This window comes from Mytilus californianus, unplaced genomic scaffold (assembly GCF_021869535.1).
Source record: "Mytilus californianus isolate M0D057914Y unplaced genomic scaffold, xbMytCali1.0.p SCAF_8, whole genome shotgun sequence".
Taxonomy (NCBI): domain Eukaryota; kingdom Metazoa; phylum Mollusca; class Bivalvia; order Mytilida; family Mytilidae; genus Mytilus; species Mytilus californianus.
The window spans coordinates 51,079,879-51,102,713 of NW_026262734.1; the positions used below are offsets into that span (position 1 = coordinate 51,079,879).

A 22,835-nucleotide genomic window follows, 5' to 3' on the forward strand; every position below is an offset into this window, starting at 1 on the left:
GATGTGCCAATGCTAATACAATTCACCATGAACCAGACCTAATCACAAACTAATACATTGTTGACGCCGCCGGAAACAGCATACCTATGTCTCGCTTTTTTACTCCGTCAATGCGAGACAAAAATCTTAGCTTGGTTTAAAAGTTTCGGTTGGATAATTCCTGATGAAGATATTTTCTGAAAAGTGCTACCTATGCACCAAATCTATATATTGCATTAACTCATATTTTCTTGCACTGGACCAATACTACTGCTCCAAGACAGTTAGTCCAAACAGGTATCAGCATCTTAGTTAAAGCCACTGACATTATGTATTTACATGACTTTGTATAACATACATATTCCAATAAACTGTTCATCAATTAGAAAAGTATTAAGAACACTTAGTCCACCTCCCTCAGACTAAGGTGACCTGAGATAGTTTTGTTTAGTTTTTTATGTTTGGGCCATTTGCTCAAATAATTCCTGAAGTATTAATATATTCTAAACTTTAAAATCAAAGGTCTCGAGCATTCCTGTTGAAGGTAAATCCAGAAAATAGATTCTAATGCACCAAATTTCTGTAATTTTTGTTTTCTTCTTTTTCTTTTATTGCAGTGAAACAACCACACATTCTATTCCCATAGGTAATTAAAAATACTGATTTGAAACAAACTTTAATGCTAGGTACAACATTATAAAAGTCAATTCAAAGTCATGTTCAGCCAGTCTCTTTTCCACTACTGTAAGTTCAGACATTATAGCGTTCCTATATTATTGCAAATAATTCATAGAGTGAAAAAATGCAAGATTAATTATTGCGCTTTCAAAAAAGTCATATTGCAATCCTCATAAAGTCACATTATTACCATTAATGTAAACCTTGCAATAATTTCTGAATTTACAGTATTCACATGGAACAAGAGTGCAAACATCAAAAGGTCAGTATAACACATTCATAAACATATAACAAAAACTTAATATTATCAAAATGATCAATGATACATGGAAATCAGGTCAAAGTAAAATAATCAGACAATTCATCACACCTTACTGTCATTCTATTAACATGATCAACTTGCATAGTTAATTTATTTCGATTTGAATCTAAGAAATAGACCTTTTCATTAAAACTTCCTTCTGACTAAGGAACCAAGATAATCAGGTCAAGGTCAGAAGAACCTGTCAGACAAACTTGATACCCAACAATCATTCTATACACCATATATAGAAGGTCTACTATGACAGTCAGGGGTACTACTTGTACAAGTAATCTTTATTTACTTGAAGAAGTAAATAAAATAAACTTATATAAGTTAATAATAATGTTTGAATAATCTCCCCTTAATTTTCTCAAAAATTTAATTTTTTTTACAATCCCACAAGTTTTGAGATGTAAAAACATGCCTTTAACAATTTTTCTCAGGTTAGCTCATAATTTTTTATTAGAGTTCAATGTTTCATCTCATTAATTCAACAAAGAAACTGATTGCGCAAAGATCTTAAGTATTTGCACAAGGCCTTCAAAAATTGCCCCTTTGGGCTTGTAAATGAGATAATAGACATATGAGATTTGCATTGTCCATGAAATTACACTTAAATGATTAGTAAAGACATCTGCAAAGGACAGACAATCAAAAATTCTATTAGAGCAAAGAAGTCCTAAGAATTCAAGAAAAGAAGATAGGATGACTTTTTTACTTGTATAAGTAAAAAAATCTGAATGTCTAAGCATGCTAAGGAAAATAACTAAGCCCAATTTTTTTTTACCCATACAAGTAAATAAAATACACTTGTATAAGTATCCTACAAATTTACTTATATAAGTATATTAATATTTACTTCTTCAAGTAAATAAAAATTACTTGTACAAGTAGTACCCCCGACTGAATGAAGTCCCTGAGAACTAGTCCTCATCACCAAAAATTAAAATCGACAAATAAGCTATGGAAATTAGGTCAATGTCAGACAGACATGTATATGTCATTGAGTATACTAAATATACTTAACCTATTGCTATAGCATCTGAACAAAATGGACCTAATCACGAAAATTTTACTTGGTTATAATCAATAAAAAAGGGGTCAATTTCAAATAAACCCCACCTATCACACAAACATGTCCACCCTTTAATAATTTTATATACCCAAAAGAAGCTGTACTTTTTCTTATAAACAGATCTAATCAAGAAAACTTTATTTTACCACTTAACATAGAAAATGAAGTCTATGTCATGTGAATTCATGCCAAATAAGTACACACCTTAAACATGTTAAACAATCATTCTAAATTAAATACATGTGACTTATTGCTAATAGTATTAATAGTATCTGTGAAAAGGACCTTAAATCAAATCATTTAACATTGGTAACAATTGTCATGGTATAAAACCTAGCAAACAAATATGCACACTTAACAGTCATTGCATACACCAAATATAAGTGCCCATTTAATTATTGGATCTGCAAAACAGACAAAATCCTGAAACCTTAATCTATACAACTCATCCAATAAATCAAATCAGACATAACAAAAGCTCGATGTCATCTCCAAACATTCATGGATATCAGTAACAAGTTTTCTCTCATTTACAATTTCTGCTACTTATGAACTATTGTCTTCATTAAGAAAATGTAAGTCAATCATGTTCTCATCCTGACTTTCTTCAATGTTTGTAGTGTCACTTAGACATAATGCTTCAGATGGTTCCAGTGGCAAGTCCATGACATCTTTGGTGAATGGATATATTCCTGTTTTTCTAAAAGCTGATTGCAAATTATTAGTTGATAATGCATTTTTGTATGCTTTGCATACCATGGGGCACACATCATTGTGATCAAGTGCACAGTTTTTCGTTCTGATAGTTTTATGACACAAACTATTGTAGATATCTTGGAGAAGGCCATAACAACCTACATCCAGTGGTTGCAAAAAATGGCTGGTGTGTGCTGGAATTAACTGAAGTACAATATTATGATTCCTTGCCCATTCAAATGTGCCAACAGGGATATGAGATGTATGTCCATCTAACAATAACAGCACAAATCCAGTATCTGGGACTATTTTCATGAAATGATTGTGGAGAAAATCCATAAAAATGTCTGAATTAGACTCTCCAGTCTTAGAGACTGTGCCAACAGTCCCTGGTGAAGACCCCTCCACCAGCTTGTCATCCATTTTCTGCCCAGGGAAGATAAAGAAAGGAGGCAATGCATTGCCAATTGCGTTTCCACACCCCAAAATAGTGACTCTTTCACCTTTTCCTGAAATGGCAACACTTTTCTCATCAACATTGTAAATTAAATGAGGTTTGTCTATAAGGTTGTTTCTAAGTAAAGCTTTTTCAAGTTCATTAAAGTACTTAGAAATGTTCTCCTTGTTAGCAGTATTTGCTTTAACAACTTCCAATGCCCTTTGCTTTACAACTTTAAGATCAGGCCATCGTTTAATCATCCCACAGAACCAGGCCAGACTCAAGGGTTTCTCATTCTTGGTTTTCAGATCAAGTGTAATTGCATAGTCAGTTGCTATGTCCAAAACATCCTGACGATAATATCCATATCCAAGTTCACCCATTTCCATCAAGTGAGTCACCAATCTGCTTTCTTCATCTAAGGTAAATAAAGGTGCATTGCCCATGGTAGTACACTCAGGATCTATATTACCAGTCACTCTATCCCTGAGAGTCTGGAACGGTACACCATGTATTTTTGATGATGAACGGATAGAAAGCTTGTCATCAATGACAGCTTTATAAGCTGCTGCCATAGTTGACGTACTATAAGGTCGATATTTTTTATTACGCTTACCATGTATACCACCAGTAATTACAGTATCATGTGGATTGATCTACAAAAATACAAACAATGAGTAAATTACACAACTGCATTGAAACAATAGATTTGAATATAGTTTTTATAACTGTGGATTCATTGTTATTCGTAGTATACTAATTTTTTGTGGATTTCGCAGGTAAAGGTTAGCTGCGAATTTAAATGTTCAACTAAGTGCATGTTTTCTAAATGCTTGTACATGTATAAAGACTTTGGCAAACAACAAAAGAAAATATCAACGAAAATATATATTTTCTGCTAATCTACTAAAATAAAACCACAGTAAATTATCCTAATAATTAGATCTATAAAGCTGAATTGATTGATCTGAATAAAAAATGTTTTAAATTTGTTTATTAGTTTTTTTGTACTATTTTTAAATTGAATTTTGTATTCTTCCAGGAATTTCCATACTTGTTAATTTTCATTGCTTTTCTGCTATTTTTTTTCGCTATATGTAATTTTCACATCTTTTAAAGTAAAAATCACAAAAGGTGATTTGGAGAAGAGACACACCTTAAAATTTGTCCTTTGGTAGAATTACTATAGAAATTCGATTTGTTGAACCTCAGATTTACATTGATCTTCACCCACTCTTGCAGGACATTTGTATTAATATAAGTCAACACATTATATACAACTGTTTTAGAGAGAACATGTATGCCAATGTTATTACTTTAAGACTTTCAAACTGTTGAAACAAAATATAACAGTAATGAAAAATATACTACATGTACAAACATTTGGAATAAAATTTATTAATTCATTTTATTTTTATTTTTCAGGGAACAAGTATATCAACTTTAACTGCAGTCTTGTTATCTGGTTATAGCATAGCACAAAATGAATATAAAATGATTTTATATATCACCTACTGTACATTTATTACTATTGTTATTTATATCTCTTACTGTGTATTACTGCTTTGCATCACGGTGCAAAGCTATTAAACTCATACAATAATCATGGCATCTTGAAAAAAAATTGAGAATGGAAATGGGGAATGTGTCAAAGTGACAACAACCCGACCAACGAGCAAAAAAAAGATGAATGCCATCAATGGGTCTTCAACACAGTGAGAAAATTCCGCACCCAAAGGCCGCCTTCAGCTATTACAAACAAACATCCATTCTCATTGGTTGCCTAATGATGTGGAAAGGATTCTATTGTCAATATGATTTATATAATTGGAAACCTGTCCTGGATAAAAGATATTTAATATAGACAAAATTTGAGTTTGGATATTTGTTTATATTATGTATAACTATTGATTGGTGTTAAACGCCACTTTCAACACTATTGTGCTATTTTGTGCAGTCAGTTTATTTGTGAAGGAAGCCCGAGTGTCTGGAGAGAACTATGGACCTTCTGTGTGAAAACTGACAATCCTAGTCAATTAAGATTGGAGTCGAGTGCATCTGCCACGTTGTAGATTCGAACTCACAACCTCAGAGTTCACAGGCTAGTGATGCAGTAGTGGGACTACTTAGACTAATCGGCCACCTAGTCCAACTCTCATAATATTGAGTATATAATCTATATTTATCCATTATGATTTGTGCAAAAAAAATGCAGAAACAATAAAAACCATGTTTCATGTATAGCTCTTCAACCGTCTCAGTTCTAATACATCCTTGGCTTTCAAATATTTGGCTTTGAGCATTGTGAAGGTAAATCTAGAAAAGCGCTTCTGATGCATGAAATTTATAACGTGCTGGTATTTTTTCTGGCCATATTGACTTATTTGTTGATTTTACTTTTGCTGAACATTATTGCTCGACAATTTCTCTCTATCTATTATAGTTTATGCAAAAAAAATGCAGACACAGAGAACAGTCTCATTACTGAATGCAATTTTGATAATTAAAAAGAAATGTTGATATCAAAATGGCAATATTTTAAGTCAATGTACAGTAAATGGGCTATGTCATGTAATTTATCTGTTTTATTTCCTGATGTTTTGCACAATTATGTATTACTGAATTAATTCTTTCAAAATAGATGCATATTGAATAGAGAACACATACATGACATAACTCAGTGAAAAATACTGAAATTTTTCTTACAATCATTAAATTAAATCAAAAGTACTTTCCACCCAAAACCATATATATTTTAATATGAAATAAATGTGGATTGTGTCCACATGTGGACATCATATGATGCCCCCACTTGCATATCATATAGTTATAAAGGGACATAACTGAAGAACAGTAAAAGTGACGCTACCCAAATTTGAACTTGAGTTTTGTGGTAATAAGAAATGTGTGCAAGTCTCATAACATTTGGTTGAGACTAACTTAAGTAGAGAACAGAAACTAAAAATTCAGCAATTTTTCTATTTGTTAACAAGCATAACTCTAGAACGGTTGTGTATAAGTTTTATAACATTTGGTTGAGACAAACTAAAGTTAGAGAACGGAAACGAAAAATTCAGCAATTTTTATGTTTATAAAAGGTCATAAGACATAACTCAAGAATGGTAGAAGTGTCACCACCAAAATTTCGTACTTAATCTGTATTATGTAGTAATAAGCATTGTGTATAAGTTTCATAACATTTGGTTGAGGCAAACTTAAGTTAGAAAACGGAAACAAAAAATGTGTACAGTACTTGATCTTAGTTTTGTGGTAATGAATATTGTGTATAGGTTTCATAATGTTTGATTTGGGCAAAATTAAGTTACAGAATTGAAACTAAAAATTTTGCAATCTTTCGATTTATAAAGGGCATAACTCAATAATGGTTAAAGTGACTCTTGATTCTCAAATTCAACTTGATCTGTGTTTCATCAGTTGAAGTCAAAATTAAACATTGCATTGTATAAAGCATTGATTGTAGTTGATTCAAAGGAAGATAACTCCAATTTTCAAAATTACTTGATATTTAGAAGAAAATAATAATTTTTGCAATTTTTCCATTTATAAAGAGGCATAACTCTAGAACGGTTAAAGTGACGCCACCAAAATTCAAACTTGATCTGTGTTTTGTGGTAATAAGCATTGTGTATTAGTTTCATAACAATTGGTTGAGGCAAACTCAAGTTAGAGAACGGAAACCAATTTTGGGACGTATGTACGTACGTATAGACGGACAAGTGTAAAACTTAATGCCCCCACCGCTACGGCGGGGGGCATAAATATTAAAATCCAGTTAAAAATGTCATTTCTGTGTCAGATAACAGCTTAATAAATGTTGATTCCAAAAATATATGGTTTCTATACACTTTTGTTTGAAATAAGGGAGATAATTTATTACTTCCAGTTTGAAAAATGTCATTTCCAGTATTATTTGATAGGTTACTTGACACTGATCACAAAAATATATGGTTCTACACAAAAAAATGTATATACTTTTACATTAAAAAAGTACAATGAAAGTGCTGGATAGCACCTGTGGAAAGTTTGCAACGGTAGATGTGTATTATTTCAAATAGGTTGTAGATGTGTATTATTTCAAATATGTATTTGGTGTTTTCCCTAAACCATTGTCTCATCAGCAATTATCAAAAATCACTTTTTTCATATGTTTGTCATGTAAAATTTTGATAATTTCTATTGCAACCTTAAACTGTAGATTTAAAATATTCAAATACACAGAAAGCTCTGTTAATTTCTTTCTGTGCCCATCCCATGTTAAGGGGCTGTGACTTGATATTTTTTATTTATTAAGGTCCTTCATATTTGTTTTTAGTAAATTGTATTATTACTTATTAAGCAGTTAGTTTTCTGGTTTAAATTGTTATATATTGAACAAACTCGGACTACGATTAGTTAATTGTGTGGTTATTGGCTTTTTCTGACTTTTTTTTACTTAATACAAGAAATAATTGTAACAGGATGCTGTTACGAAGTCTCCCAAACAAAGCTCCCATAATTAGTCATTCCATTGGTTGCCTGACATTGGGCAAAGTCCAGTTCAAATTAATTTGGCCTAGTAAAGTGATATGCATAAATGAAGCCTAGGGATTAACCCTGCACCAATCCACACCAATAAAGAAGAAGATAGCTACATGTACCTGGCACCAATTTTACTTTCACATGCAGTGAAAAGTGTGAATTTGTGTTATAAAACTAAAATGTTGCCAATTAAGCTTTAAAATCTTTTATATATTTAAAAAAGTTCAAAATTTTTAAAAAATGGCCCAGAAATAAAACCATTTTCTTTCATGGTCAATGACGATGTTAAATATTTAGTGTCATTATACTCAGATTAAAGTAAGTACCTTTTCCTCTTTCTTTCCTTCTGGTTCTTTTTCCATATTTTCTCCTCCATCTGTCCAATTATCTTCTCCAGAAAACAGGCTATCACAACCTTTACATATGTGCTGCCCATTTTTCTTTTTAACACAATCTTTTGAAATTTTCTGACAAAGTTGACACTTCCACTGTTGTTTTTCAGCTTTAACAAAACTACCCATGCTTGTTGCTAAAGTTTTTGAATTTTCCAAACTACCCATGCTTGTTGATAAAATATTTGAATTTTCTGAACTACCCATGCTTGTTGATAAAGTATTTGAATTTTCTGAACTACCCATGCTTGTTGATAAAGTTTTTAATTTTTCTGAACTACTCATGCTTGTTGATAAAGTTTTCGATTTTTCTGAACTACCTTTGCTTGTGGATAAAGTTTTTGAATTTTCTGAACTACTCATGCTTGTTGATAAAGTTTTTGATTTTTCTGAGCTACCTTTGCTTGTTGATAAAGTTTTTGAATTTTCTGAACTACCTTTGTTTGTTAATAAAGTTTTTGGTTTTTCTGAACTACCCATGCTTGTTGATAAAGTTTTTGATATTTCTGAACTACCCTTGCAGGTTGATAAAGTTTTTGGTTTATCTACTTGTAACTCAGTAATAGTTCCCTCACTACTATTTTCATCTATATCAGTAATAGTTCCATCCGTACTATATTCATCTACCTCAGTACATATCAGGTCAGAAATTGTTGACAGTCTTTCAGTTTTTTCCGAAACCCCTTTTTTATCATGTACTGCAACATGTTCATATACGTGATCACTCTGTATGGTTCTACATTGACTATCTTGAACATGTTCAACAATTTTGAGTTTTTCTTTTTCTAGCTTTATCTGTTGTGAAAAAATATCTGGCCTTGTTAGAACCTCATTCTTTGATTGTTTGGAAACTCTTGCCTGTTTTTGTGGAATGTCGCTGCCAGTATTTGATGAGTCTGCATTGTTTTTTCTCTTGTTATTATCTACATAATCTGAATTCGACATCGAAATTTCTTCACTAGATTGAGGAATTTGACCTTTATTATTAAAAGTAGTGTCCCCTATTCTTTCCATTATAACATTATCTTCCAGTAGCTTAATAGGTATCTTCAGCGGAGCAGAAAAAGAGTCTTGGGCAATTTCTACTTCATAAAATACACAATTTTTATCATCCTTTTTTTGTCTCTTCTCCACTTCCTGTTTTAAATTGGAATCATTGTTCACAACACCTTGAACAGAAGATGTAAATATACTCACATCCAAAAAGGTGCAAAGATTCAACATTTCAAATGCCCGATCATGATTCAAGGTAAAACTCCCTGTATAAAGAGCTTGTACAAAATCATAAACAGTTTTCAATGAGTAACCTTTCAAGAAAACTTGACACTGTGTACTAGTACTGGTATCTGTTGAGAGCTGCTGCAGAAGGTAAGCACTGCCACAAGCCATCAGTACCAGTTTGTGTACAAAGACTACCCCATCTTTACATACAAGCCATGCATCACAAAACAGACCGGCTTGTTGTAACTGGTACATGTGTTTTGACAGATCTCGAGAGTATTCAGGAATAGTGATATTATAATCCATGATAGGCAGATGGAGACTGCTACCTAAAAAAGAATAAATGTGTTATCATAAATTATAAATTTTAAAAGTTAATACTTATTAATAAACATAAATCAGGCCATTGGTTTTTACATTTGAATTCTTTCTCATTTGGTTATGTTTAGGCCTGTTAATGCTTGCTATACTGTTTGTGTTTTGCTTATTGTTGAAGGCTGTACAGCAACCTACAGTTGCTAATATCTAAATGATTTTTTCTCTGGTGGAGAGTTGTCTCACTGGCAATCATACCACATGATGATGATGATGATAAAAGAGTTGGAAAAATTGTGGTTTTCCTTAGGCATGTTAGGCTAGGCAATACTCTTATTAATCATGTTAATGGGTAATATTGACCAATTTGATTTTTAAAGCTAACTCTTACACAAAATAGTGAAGACATATTACATATACTGTTATTTTATAGTACTATTGCTAACTACATGTACTTATATTTTACATGTTTATATACAAACAATGACAAATAACATCAATTGTAATTTATACATGTACAGATAAAGATTAAGATTTATTTTGTACCTGTTGTAGATAAACATTCAGTCATTGTCAGAGTCTAACAAAACAATGAAAAATTAATCAGAAATGGTAGCTCCCAAACTAATTTCTTCATTTTCTCAAATAATTCTATATAAACATGAGATACACATGTGATATAGGCAGAATACAAGTTTTCACATTTTTGATACTTTTTCATTGCTTGATCAGCTTTTAATTTACAGGGTGATCATATATCCAGTTGAAATAAAACAAAAGAAATGGTACTCTTTATTAGAGATGATTATTAAAAATGGCCAATATGAAAATAAGAAGATGTGGTATGATTGCCAATGAGACAACTGTCCACCAGAGACCATATGACATAGAAGTTAACAACTAAAGGTCATTAACAATGAGCAAAACCCATACTGCATTCATATAGCCAGCTATAAAAGACCCCAAAATGACAAATATAAAACAAACAGCCTGATTTATGTATAAAACAAATTTGCAATGACAGGCACATGTATACAGAATGTAAGTATATTGGAATTGTTAACATGTTTCTATGGGCTTTAAAAGTATAATGTAGGTAAATAATTTATGATTTTTTTTGCATCTCACAGTCAAGGGTGTAACTTAAATAAGTTATTAGAGAAAAAAAACATACATGCCAGTACTCTCAAATCGTACTTTCTTGTTGATACTAATTGTATTGCTTTTTTGTTATTTAATGTTATTCAGGGTTATATCTGGTCTATATACCAGCTTTTATAAGTGTTTGGTATTACTATAAATTTTCACTTCGTACTATGAACATCAAAATTATTTATTTTGTAAAAATATTTCCTTTCTCTATTGGAACTGTATACGTATACCTAACAACAAAATTATTTTCATTTACCTGTGTTTAAAGTTATTTCAAACGGCTGATATTTTTGTTCGAGCAGATTGTTTTTCTTTAATTGTTTAACATTTCATACCGATATAACATGTTACTTTTATTATTCTTCCCTTAGTTTATTTATTTTGTATTTACATTGTATCATAGGTCAAATTTATTTGTTCAGTGTATGTTCAATGGTGTTAATATGTCCTTTGATTGAGTTAAGCTATTTCAGTTGATATTTTATAGTGTGTCTTTCTATGTTGTGATGTTACACTATTGTTTCAGAAAAAGGGTGAAGGTTTGGTACCATTAAAACGTTTAAACCCGCTGCATTTGTTTGCACCTGTCCTAAGTCAGGAATCTGATGTTCAGTAGTTGACGTTTGTTGATGTGGTTCATAAGTGTTTCTCGTTTCTAGTTTTTTATATAGATTAGACCGTTGGTTTTCCCGTTTGAATGATTTTACACTAGTAATTTTGGGGGCCCTTTATAGCTTACTGTTCGGTGTGAGCCAAGGCCCCGTGTTGAAGACCGTACTGTGACCTATAATGGTTTACTTTTATAAATTTTGACTTGGATGGAGAGTTGTCTCATTGGCACTCATACCACATCTTCTTATATCTATGTGTTATTACAGATAATTTCATGAGTTGTCTGCTCTTTCTTTCTTAATCTGTAGTAACATATGTTTGTTATTAGTTATTTTTATTTTTAGTGGGCTCTTCACTGGGGTTTCTTGAAACTTTGCGCAGAAACTTAATACATAACCTTGATAATTAATTTTCCAATTCAACTAATACATTTTTGATCAACCATGGTAAATCAATTACTTGGAATCTCGGACAGAACCTCATTGCATGCTCTGATCATTATTTCTTACAATAAATTAAAATACATTGTGATATATGTCTGAGAAATGGCTTTGAAGAGATGTAGAGAATTAAGCTGTAATAGCACCCTTTAGTTATTACAGGCATATATTTTCTGTAATAACATAGGTGTACTATACATGATTGGCAAACTATGAACTGTAATATCTTTCTAAAGTTTAGTATACATAAAGACAACAATAATACCAATAGAACTTGTATACAATTTAACAAATTAAAGGATGTATATTGCCTCTATGAAGCATGTAACATACATATGTTATCGTAGTTTTTTGATATTTTATCCCACAATAACGACATGTATGTTATTTTTCTCTAATAACTTATTTAAGTTACACCTTTGACTGTCTTATATACGCGCTTATACTTAAATTTATAGTATGGAGCTACAAGATATTTGTAAACTTTTAAATTAAAGACAAATTTTCACTAGACAGTCGATTATGGTAGGTGCAAATACTTGTGGATCTTTTTGTGCATAAAGCATAAATTCCACAGAAAGATAAAAGATTGATATTTTTAAAGCAATAAAAAAAATTAGGGAATAAATCCTAAAAATAGGCAATTATCTCATCAAAAAGAGAAAGTCAGTACACCTTTTTATGTTCAGTCATATTTCTTCTTTAAATTTTGCTCAAAACACAAAAGAGGGTAATCACTCCTATGAAGAGTGACATTCTATTAACTACATCTGCAAAATTTAACTTGTTTGTGGATCGTGTCTTGCTGATTTTATTTGGTTTTTAAAGTTTCTATCCACATGTATCTATTATAATTTTAATCATATAAGGCAAAAACGCAAAACCAAAACAGAAAAAAATTGTCATTAAAGGGCAATAACTCTAATAAGTAGTCATACGAAAATTTCCTCTGTATTGTCTTGAATATAGATCTTGTCTTGCTGATAATTTTTGCTACTTTAATTTTCTATCTATCTATCATAATTTTTAAGATATAAGGCAAAAAACGCAAAAAAAATAACTCTGATGAGAAGTCGCCTGACAAAGGAGTAGGTTCAGTAAGACCCCTTTTTGGCCCTAAAATATAGCAGTTTTACAAAATTGTTAAAATGTAAACTTTTAGCTATTTATGGAAAGTAGAATACTTCTGCTACATAAATATGGGCTGTTTTTGACAATACAATGCACATATATCGGGTTCTAGCATCATTAAGTCATGCTAAATTATTGAAATCTTCACAATTTTAGCATTTGAGTTAAATTTTCGACGGTTTCTGTCTTAAATGGAAGTGGCCGCACTTGTGTTCATTCTTAATATTTAAATGTAAGTTGTATTTGATGATAATACATAACATATATAAATGTTGAGAGTGAACAGGGATGCGGCCACTTTCATTTATGACAAAAACCATCTGAAAAGTGACATATTATGGCATATTTGATAGATTTTTCATATTTAAGCTTGAATGTGAGCATCTTAAATGACTAAATCTGTTCAAATCTTTCACATAAACTAATTGAATCGACTGAAGTAGACACTTAAGTGTTTAAAAAGCGTCCAAAATCTTTCATCAGATGAACCTAAAATTTGAAGCCAAAATCGGCCCTTACCGGACCTACTACTTTAACTTTAATGAACAATTGGCAGAGCTCAACATTCTGAACATTTTTGCTATTGTCAGAATTTCTCTTTTCATAAACATGATAAAGGTTTACAAAATAATGAAATAATAGACAAGACTTGCATTTCACTCTTATGTTTTATTTTTAGCCATGTCAGCCATCTTAGTTGGCTGGAGGGGGTCATATGACACATTTTTTAAACTAAATACCCTTATGATGATTGTGGCCAAGTTTAGATAAATTTGGTTCAGTAGTTTCAGAGGAGAAGATTTTTGTAACAGTTTACTATAAACGGACAAGTGATGAGAAAAGCTCACTCGACCCTTTGGGCAAGGTGAGCTAAAATAGTAAAAAGTACTTGACGATCAACTTAACAAGTGGATCTTAAAAATGCATATCTTCAAAAAATGAGATGTGTGTATTGTCTAGGGTAAAATTTGTCTTCAATCTCAGAAAATGTTTAGTCTGCCCTTCCATCATGTCCATGAAATATTTAATAAAAATTTTTATAATGTTTTTTTTTTTACTTTCAAAAATTTGGCATGTTTGGTAAGAGTTCCTTATGGCACCCCCCACCCAAAATGTTGTAAAAATATATTTATTTGATCTACAACAGTAATATATTTTTTTTACAATGTATTAACTAAAATTTAACAATGGAGGTGTCAAACGAAAATTGGGGGTGTCACTTTTTGGAATAGGGATACGTGCCATAAAAAATGTTGTAAAAATTAATTGATTTAATATATATTTGATGTACAATAGTAACATATATAATAACTATAAAGGAAAGTAAAACCATCTGAGATTTATCATGATTTCATTTTTATTTTGAAATATTGAATTTCATATCAAGAAAGCGGATATACTTTACATATGTATGTCTTTAATGAAACTGTCAAAAAGTGAGGTTTTATCAGAATATGTTCTCCACATATATTCCATTAAATGTTTACCAAAGTTTTAGATCGAGTAAGTGTAGTTGGAAGTTGTCTTTTTATACACCACCACTAATTCTTAATCAAGTTAGTACATGCACCACTAGTGGGATTAATAAAGTTTTCGGAGTGATTGTCTGTTTTGTGTTGATATCCTATTTTTCCTAAGCATTTATAAGCTGCCCAACAATCAGTTATTATTGTACTTCCCTTTTCTACATATTGTTCTAGAATTGGAATTAAGAGTAGCTTTATTTCTCTTAAATTCAACTTTCATAAGAAAAAATTCTTTGGTTTCTCTACATATACCACCTAGAACCCAATTTTTCCGTCCACAACTCTCCCTCTATTGTACTTTCTTTTGCCAAATTTAGTCTCGTCTATTTCTATGATCAATGATCCAAATTTCTGTTGCTTAATATTTTCAACGACATAGTAATAAATTTCATGACAATTATTGTAATAATCATTTACAGTTTATTTTTAACTTTCTAATTTTCTCCTTTTCAAATTAATTTGTCCTTGGTTGTCCAAGTCTGATGACCTTCTCATTTTTCGGTTTATTAATAAGTTTCTATTTTCTTAAATTCATGTACGTTTTATCCTTACCATGCTTACTGCAACATGAACTTGAAGAATCAATATCAATTCAAAATAATGAAGTATAAAATAAATGTGGATAGTGTCCACATGTGGAAACAGATGATGCCCCCGTTTGCATATCATATAGTTATAAAGGGACATAATTGAAGAACGGTAAAAGTGATGCTACCCAAATTTGAACTTGATCTGAGTTTTGTGGTAATAAGCATTGTGTGTAAGTCTCATAACATTTGGTTGAGGCTAACTTAAGTAGAGAACAGAAACTAAAAATTCAGCAATTTTTCTATTTGTAAACAAGCATAACTCTAGAACGGTTGTGTATAAGTCTTATAACATTTGGTTGAGACAAACTGAAGTTAGAGAATGGAATCGAAAAATTCAGCAATTTTTATGTTTATAAAGGGACATAACTCAAGAATTGTAAAAGTGTCGCCACCAAATTTCGTACTTAATCTGTATTATGTAGTAATAAGCATTGTGTATAAGTTTCATAACATTTGGTTGAGGCAAACTAAAGTTAGAAAACGGAAACAAAAAATTTGTACTTGATCTTAGTTTTATGGTAATGAATATTGTGTATAGGTTTCATAATGTTTGGTTGGGGCAAACTTAAGTTACAGAATGGAAACTAAAAATTTTGCAATCTTTCGATTTATAAAGGGGCATAACTCAATAATGGTTAAAGTGACACTACCCAAATTCAACTTGATCTGTGTTTTATCAGTGGAAGTGGAAGAAAAAATATTAACAAGTCTAAAATATATATATATATAATATAATATAATATTGTAATGAGTTGTACTGTAATGCAAACTGATAGATATAGTTGATGCATGTGATAAGTAGTAGAATGTGAAATTAGTTTGACACCCTCATCACTTCTAATGAGGGTGTCAAAAGGAAATGGGGATGCCAAAAGAATAAAAAAGTGTGTCAAAAGAAAATGGTACATATAGATGTATATGAAAAGCAAAACATCTGTAATATTTTTCCATAATTTTTTTACATTTTTTTCCAATAATTTTCTCATGATTTTTTAATGATTTGTTTATTTATTATGTAATAAGTTTTTAAACATATTGTGACGTTTGGTAATGGAAATTTAGGGGATCATTTTCATTTCTATTGACATTGTTAAACTGTATGAATTCAGCAATCAATATTGATTACAAATTTTAGGGATGAATGATGTAGTGGAAGTGAAATGCAGAATAAAACTTTATTTAAGTTAAAAGAATAATAGAAATATATTATGAATGAACTGAAGATTTTTTAGATTTTTTTCCAAAATAGGATAATAGTGATAATGTGGGATAAAATTGTGGCATGAAATTGGGCGTGGTTTATATGATTCTAATTCTAAGTGGTTAGGATGTTATTTTAATTAGATTTGTGAATTTGCGGTTAGAATTGTTTTGAAAAGTGATATCAAAAGGTGACATTAATGTTGTGTGTTTTTGAGTGGATTATCATTAATTTGTGGTTTAAGTTATTTCCCTTTGAACAGAAATATTTTTTTGTCTGCTAAAATTTCATAGTTATTTCTATAGTTTTTTTGGTTTTTTTTTAATATATTTCTGTTTTTGGAAAATAGCAGAAATACACCACACCAACAACAAATATATCCAGTACAAGCTTCTGATTCCAAAAGTACTCAACTCATTTTGGATGCCGAGTGCTTTGCTTTGCAATTAAGTCAATACAAATGTGGATGTACAGACTTTCTTCATCTTATAAAATACATTTAAGCAGAAAAAATCGGCTAACACTAAACACAGAATGACATGGGTAATCGCATTGTTCGTACACCAAAATGAAAATAATGTTTCATCATTGGTTGAATTTCCATTGTTTAGAAACGTTTTTAACCAATCACAACGTTTTGGTGTATGCTTTTGAAAATATTACCCAGAATGCATTAGATTCTGCAACAGGGAATTATAATCAGTCAGGGGAATTACTCAAATAAGTGATTTATAAAAATTTGTGACAAAATTTCGAAGTGACAAAATTTCAAATTTGCTACTTAAATAAGTGATTTTGTAGTTTTACCAAAATTTTAAACATATATACAGGTTTAGATTTTATCTTATTATTAGTTAAATTGGAAAAAATGAACCTTTTTCTTCTTTTAAATAGCAAGGTTTATGCCTTTGATGCAATTATTTAGCTGTAAATCCTATATTTGTTGAAAAAAAATGCTATAATGAAGGCTTTACATAATAAACTGGTACTTTCTTAACGGATTTTTCCCAGCAGTGGGAGTAATTAATTTTCATGTAAAATTCAAGGTTTCATCTTACAGATTATGTAATAAAATTTTACTGTTCGCCACCAAAATTTCACTGTTCAGGGGTGTTAAAATTAGTTGGGGCAATTAAAATAATAATACTTAATGAAGTGATTTTTTGGAAGAAAATAGAGGTATGATACTTAAACAAGTGATTTTAATGTCATTATCCCAGATTCAGTACAAGGTCATCACCTGACATGATCGGTCAACAAGATGTTGGTTCTGATAATTTAGCAACATAATTAGTCCCTGGACCATTAGTATTGTATATTTAAAGCTTCAAAAGTTCCATAAAATTAAATCACTTAGTCTAGTGATTTATTTGTACTACTTAAATAGGTGATTATTAAAGAAAGACAACTCTAACTTCCAAAATTTGTGGACAAAATGTTACTTGAATCAGTGATTTAAAAATCACTCATTTAGGTAAGTCCCCTGACTGATAATGACATCTTTATGAACTTACCTGCTTCTATCAGTCAGGGGTACTACTTGTACAAGTAATTTTTATTTACTTGAAGAAGTAATATTAATATACTTATACATATAAGTAAATTTGTAGGATACTTATACAAGTGTATCTTATTTACTTGTATAGGTAAAAAAAAATTGGCTTAGTAATGTCCCTTAGACATTCAGATTTTTTTACTTATAATTATATTAAATGAAAAAGTCATCCTATCTTCTTTTCTTGAATTCTTAGGACTTCTTTGCTCTAATAGAATTTTAAATTGTCTGTCCTTTGCAGATGTCTTAACTAATCATTTAAGTGTAATTTCATGGACAATGAAAATCTCATTTGTCTGTTATCTTCAGAACACTGTTAATTTACAAGCCCCCAAGGAGCAATTTTTGAAGGCCTTGTGCAAATTCTTAAGATCTTTGCCCAATCACTTTCTTTGTTGAATTTTAAAAAATGAGATGAATCATTGAACTCCAATAAAAAATTATGAGCTAACCTTCGAAAAGTCATTAAAGGCATGTTTTTACATCTCAAAACTTGAGAATTTTTGTGGGATTGTAAAAAAAATTTACTTATACAAGTGAATTTTTGAGAAAATTAAGGGGAGATTATTCAAACATTATAATTAACTTATATAAGTATATTTTTTTTACTTCTTCAAGTAAATAAAGATTACTTGTACAAGTAATACCCCTGACTCCTAACACATATATTCACTTTGGTTACCTCTGGTCACCCTACACAGAAATTATTTTTGGATAACTCTGGTCACCTTACACATACATTGACGTTGGTAACCTCTGGTTACCTTACACTGATGTTTTGGTCACTTTACGCATATGATTAATTTGGTTATCTCTGGTAACCTTGCAAGGATATTGACTATGTTTACCTCTGGTCCCCTTACAATTATACTCTGGTCAGATTACACAATTATTCAATTTGGTTACCTCTGGTCACCTTACACATATATTGAAATTCTTTTAATGTTATATCATTGTTAAATTTTAAGAGATATAAAATCACATCCGACCTGATGTCTAAAATAGAATTTCAAGCAAGAAGGCGAGTGTTCCTCATACACAATACACGATATCAACTGGTATGAAAGACCAAGCAAGGAAATAGGATGCCTGGGAGTGGGTGCAAGGATGGGAGGGGCAGCAATGTATAATTAAATAAATAATCAATAATGTACTTAAATATATTTTTGAAAGCATAACTCTTCTATTAACTCTTATAGTTCACAGTAAATAATTTTTTTGAGAATTATCTTTAAAAATATCTTTGAAAGCATAATTCTTCTATTAACTCTTATAGTTCACAGTAAATGTTTTTTTTGCGAATTATCTTTAAATATATATAGGTGAATTCTTATAGTTTACAGTAAATAATAATTTTTTTTTGCAAATTATTCTTAATAAACAGCTGCGTAATGAGCGCATGATACGCCCGTCGTCTTGTGTGTGAATTTTTATCCAATAAGCATAAATAGTTTCTAACATACGGCGTGACATGCGAAAACCCCCTTTTTTTTTACAAAAAACTCAATATCTCTAAAATAAAATTTTGAATCAAAACCAAAAAGTATACAGATCTTTAGATTAATATAACTTAGAAGTGTGTAAAATTTTAAGCAATAATCCTAAATCGTTTTTGAGATACGGCGCGACATGTGAAAAACCCCTCCCACTTTTTTTACAAAATACTCAATAACTCAAAAATAAAATTTTGAATCATCACCAAAAAGTATACAGATCTTAAGGTTAATATGACTAAGAAGTGTGTAAAGTTTTAAGCAATAATCATAAACTGTTTTTGAGATACGGCGCGACATGTGAAAAACCCCTCCCCCTTTTTTAACAAAATACTCAATATCTCTAAAATAAAATTTTGAATCATCACCAAAAAGTATACAGATCTTAAGATTAATATAACTAAGAAGTGATTTAAGTTTTAAGCAATAATCATGAATTGTTTTTGAGATACGGCGCGACATGTCATGATGTGAAAAAAAACACACACCTGTTTTAGTTACTAAGTCCCGTAACTCAAAAAGTTTTAATCTTATTTTCACCAAAAAGTATACAGATCGTTTGACCATCATAAGAAACAACTATTTTAAGTTTCATGAAATTTGGATAAGTCATTCTCAAGTTACGGTGCGACATGTTTACGCCGGACAGACAGAAGGACAGACGGACGGACGGACGGACAGACAGACGGACGGACACTGGACATTTGTATACCATAATATGTCCCGTCAAAAATTATAAAATAATCAAAAATAAAATATATAGGTGAATTTTTCTCATCCCTATAAGAATACTAAATTTAAAATCAGAACACAAAAAACTTTAAACTTCCAGATGTAAAAAGTCATATGAAAAAAACTTTAAACTTCCTGATGTAAATAGTGTATACAATTTTTATATTTTTGGTGGTGGAACTGTTCGACATACGAAAGTATGGTTACCCTATAAAGGGTGTAAAGATCCAGAGAAGTTAATGTAATATTATTTATTAATCAATAATTTAATTTTGGATGTAACGCGTCTTCTGATTGGCTGGCGTTGTTTTGTTTATCAGCTCATAGACATAATTTTGCCGTGTGACTGTGACGTCATCAACGTTTTTTCATGGTTTAGTCCGGTTTAAAATGGAATTTAGAATTAAATTATAAGAAATGACTGTAATATTTGTTTGTCTATTTGAAATATAAACATAAAAAATGTGGTGCACACTTTAAAATAACCCGCTACGCGGGTTATTCAGTGTGCACCACATTTTTGATGTTATTTCTTCATAGACAGAAAAAATATTACAGTCATTCCTTAAATGTTTAAAAGTCACCAATATGTGCCATAATTAAAATTCCAATTGTCCCTCGGTCATTCCACATGTTTAATTCAGAAAATGGCCCAGCATCATTCTGTCTTTTGATATCGAAAAATTCTGCTTTGCTCTACACATGCTCATGATGATCATTACAGTATTAAAAAAATTTAACCTAGTCCAAATAGTTATGATGTCTTGAAAGGCTATTTTAATTTAGGACGTCATAGGAAGGCGTCACAGAAAAAAAATAAAAATAGCCTTTCAAGATGTCATAATCAATTTGGACTTAATTTACCCGTGAATAAAAAGAAAAGGTTTCTTATGATCACTATCTAAAGTCAAAGGCGTGAAATTATAAAATCTGTGTCATCATTTTATAGATTTTAAAAGTGTAATATACTTTTATCAGGTGTTCATGGTGTTGATTTACATTTACTTTGATTAGATTGAAGACTGAAACCAGTCCAAATAATTTGAAAGGCTTTTTTATGGTTGTCAAAGGTGGCCGATTTTAGTGAATTGTTAATTCCTACCATTTAAACAACCATAAAATAAAAACTTGATTTCTAACCATAGACGGCAAAGTAAATATGAAAAACATTTGTAAGTGACCGATTTTAACTTTTATCTGTTTATAGTCCAGGATTATAATGACCGATCTTTCAAAACGCTTGTACTTTGATTTACGCTAACTTGTTTGACTTCTGTTATTGACCGTTTACCTATGAAACCAAAAGTACTAGAAGGAAACGGTCTTCTTCTCTGGCTTTGTATGTTAAAAAATAGATCACAAGCACAGTGTATATCAATGGCCAGATTATTACTACCCAGAGAAATATTGTACATGGTACGAGTTGAACCTAACGGGAGTTTAAATTAACAACGCACCACAACCAATAATCCTGTTTCCGATTTATTTTCCTATAACTTTTGCATAGGCATTCCTTGTATCAGAGTGGTTGTTAAGAAATAGATCTTTTTGAAAAAATAACTAAATTTATTGATGGTAAAAACTTTCATATAAAAATATCGAAGCTGAGTTGAAATTATTTTTAGGCCAACTCTTGAAATCATATAATTACAGAAAAAAATAATAGTAAAGTAATTTAAATGAGGATTTTACAAAATAAGCGTTTATTTTAAAGATAAAAAAATAATGCCGTAAAAGTTTAAAGAATACAGAAATTATGGACTCCCCATCCAGACACTCCGATATGATAACTGCATTTTAAATGGTGGCATACATTTTGAAATGCTAGAATGTGATGACAGATATCTGTGATATTTTCATTTGAAAAAAATATAGTTAAACAACCAACTGGTTTTCCCAAAATAACTAGATGTAATTTTAACCAGTTAGAATAACAATTAAATGTTGAAAGGGTTTTAATTTTGTCACAAAAATTTGTGATCTTCACAATTATGTTGTTGTCTAACATGATTTATTGCCGATTGGTGTTTAACGTCATCTTTATCTTCTGGACAGCGCTTCTCAATTTATTATTATTCTTATTATTATTTAACTGTAAATAAAGTATATGCATATATGATCATATAAATGTAAGCCTCTAATCTTTGTCAAACCTCAAATCTGTGATCTTTCCTCCGATCTGTATCCTCTTAATCTGTATTGCGTCATATAGACGTCACAAGTATATTTACATTGTGTCATAGATCAAATTTATTCGTTCAGTGTATGTTCACTTGTTTTTGTTAATATGTCTTTTGATTGAGTTAAGCCATTGCAATTGATATTTTATAGTGTGTCTTTTTATGTTATGAAGTTACACCATTGTTTCAGGTTAAGGTGAAGGTTGGCGCCTATTAAAACGTTTATACCCGCTGTATTTGTTTGCACCTGTCCTAAGTCAGGAACCTGATGTTCAGTGGTTGTAGTTTGTTGATGTGGTGCATAAGTGTTTCCCGTTTTTTATATAGATTAAACCGTTGGTTTTCCTGTTTGAATGGTTTTACACTTTGAATGGTTTCTTTTCTCAAATCTCTGTCCCTTTCAACTGGCGTCAGAATTATCAAAACGTCATGGAGAAAGATTCATGTTGTTAAAGATATCAATACGACATTTATATTCGATTTAAATCGATATCATTTGTTAACGTGTGTTGAACTACGAACATCGAAGCTTACAATTTATCGCAATAAAAAAATGTAACAAAACTCATACTTAAATCAAAGAAA

At 30.7% G+C, this 22,835-nt stretch overlaps 2 protein-coding genes across 4 annotated transcripts in view; one reads left to right on the forward strand and one right to left on the reverse strand.

Moving 5' to 3' along the window:
• LOC127712224 (ornithine decarboxylase-like) overlaps positions 1 to 4,808 on the forward strand; it is a 787,891-nt gene extending 783,083 nt beyond the window's left edge. The window contains exon 11 of the mRNA XM_052218545.1: positions 4,597 to 4,808. Coding sequence (XP_052074505.1) covers positions 4,597 to 4,618 — 22 coding nt within the window. The 3' untranslated portion in view covers positions 4,619 to 4,808. The remainder of the gene's footprint in view (positions 1 to 4,596) is intronic.
• Positions 1 to 9,044, reverse strand: part of LOC127712221 (uncharacterized) — a 209,635-nt gene extending 200,591 nt beyond the window's left edge. The window contains exons 1-3 of one of the 3 annotated variants that reach the window (XM_052218540.1): positions 8,501 to 9,044; positions 8,037 to 8,422; positions 1,758 to 3,827 (exon numbers count right to left, since the gene is read on the reverse strand). In XM_052218540.1, coding sequence (XP_052074500.1) covers positions 2,583 to 3,827; positions 8,037 to 8,422; positions 8,501 to 8,582 — 1,713 coding nt within the window. In that variant the 5' untranslated portion in view covers positions 8,583 to 9,044 and the 3' untranslated portion in view covers positions 1,758 to 2,582. Of the gene's footprint in view, positions 1 to 1,757; positions 3,828 to 8,036 lie in introns of those variants that run through there. The other 2 variants (XM_052218539.1, XM_052218541.1) reach the window with 2 other exon arrangements.
• Positions 9,045 to 22,835: the final 13,791 nt, after the last annotated feature.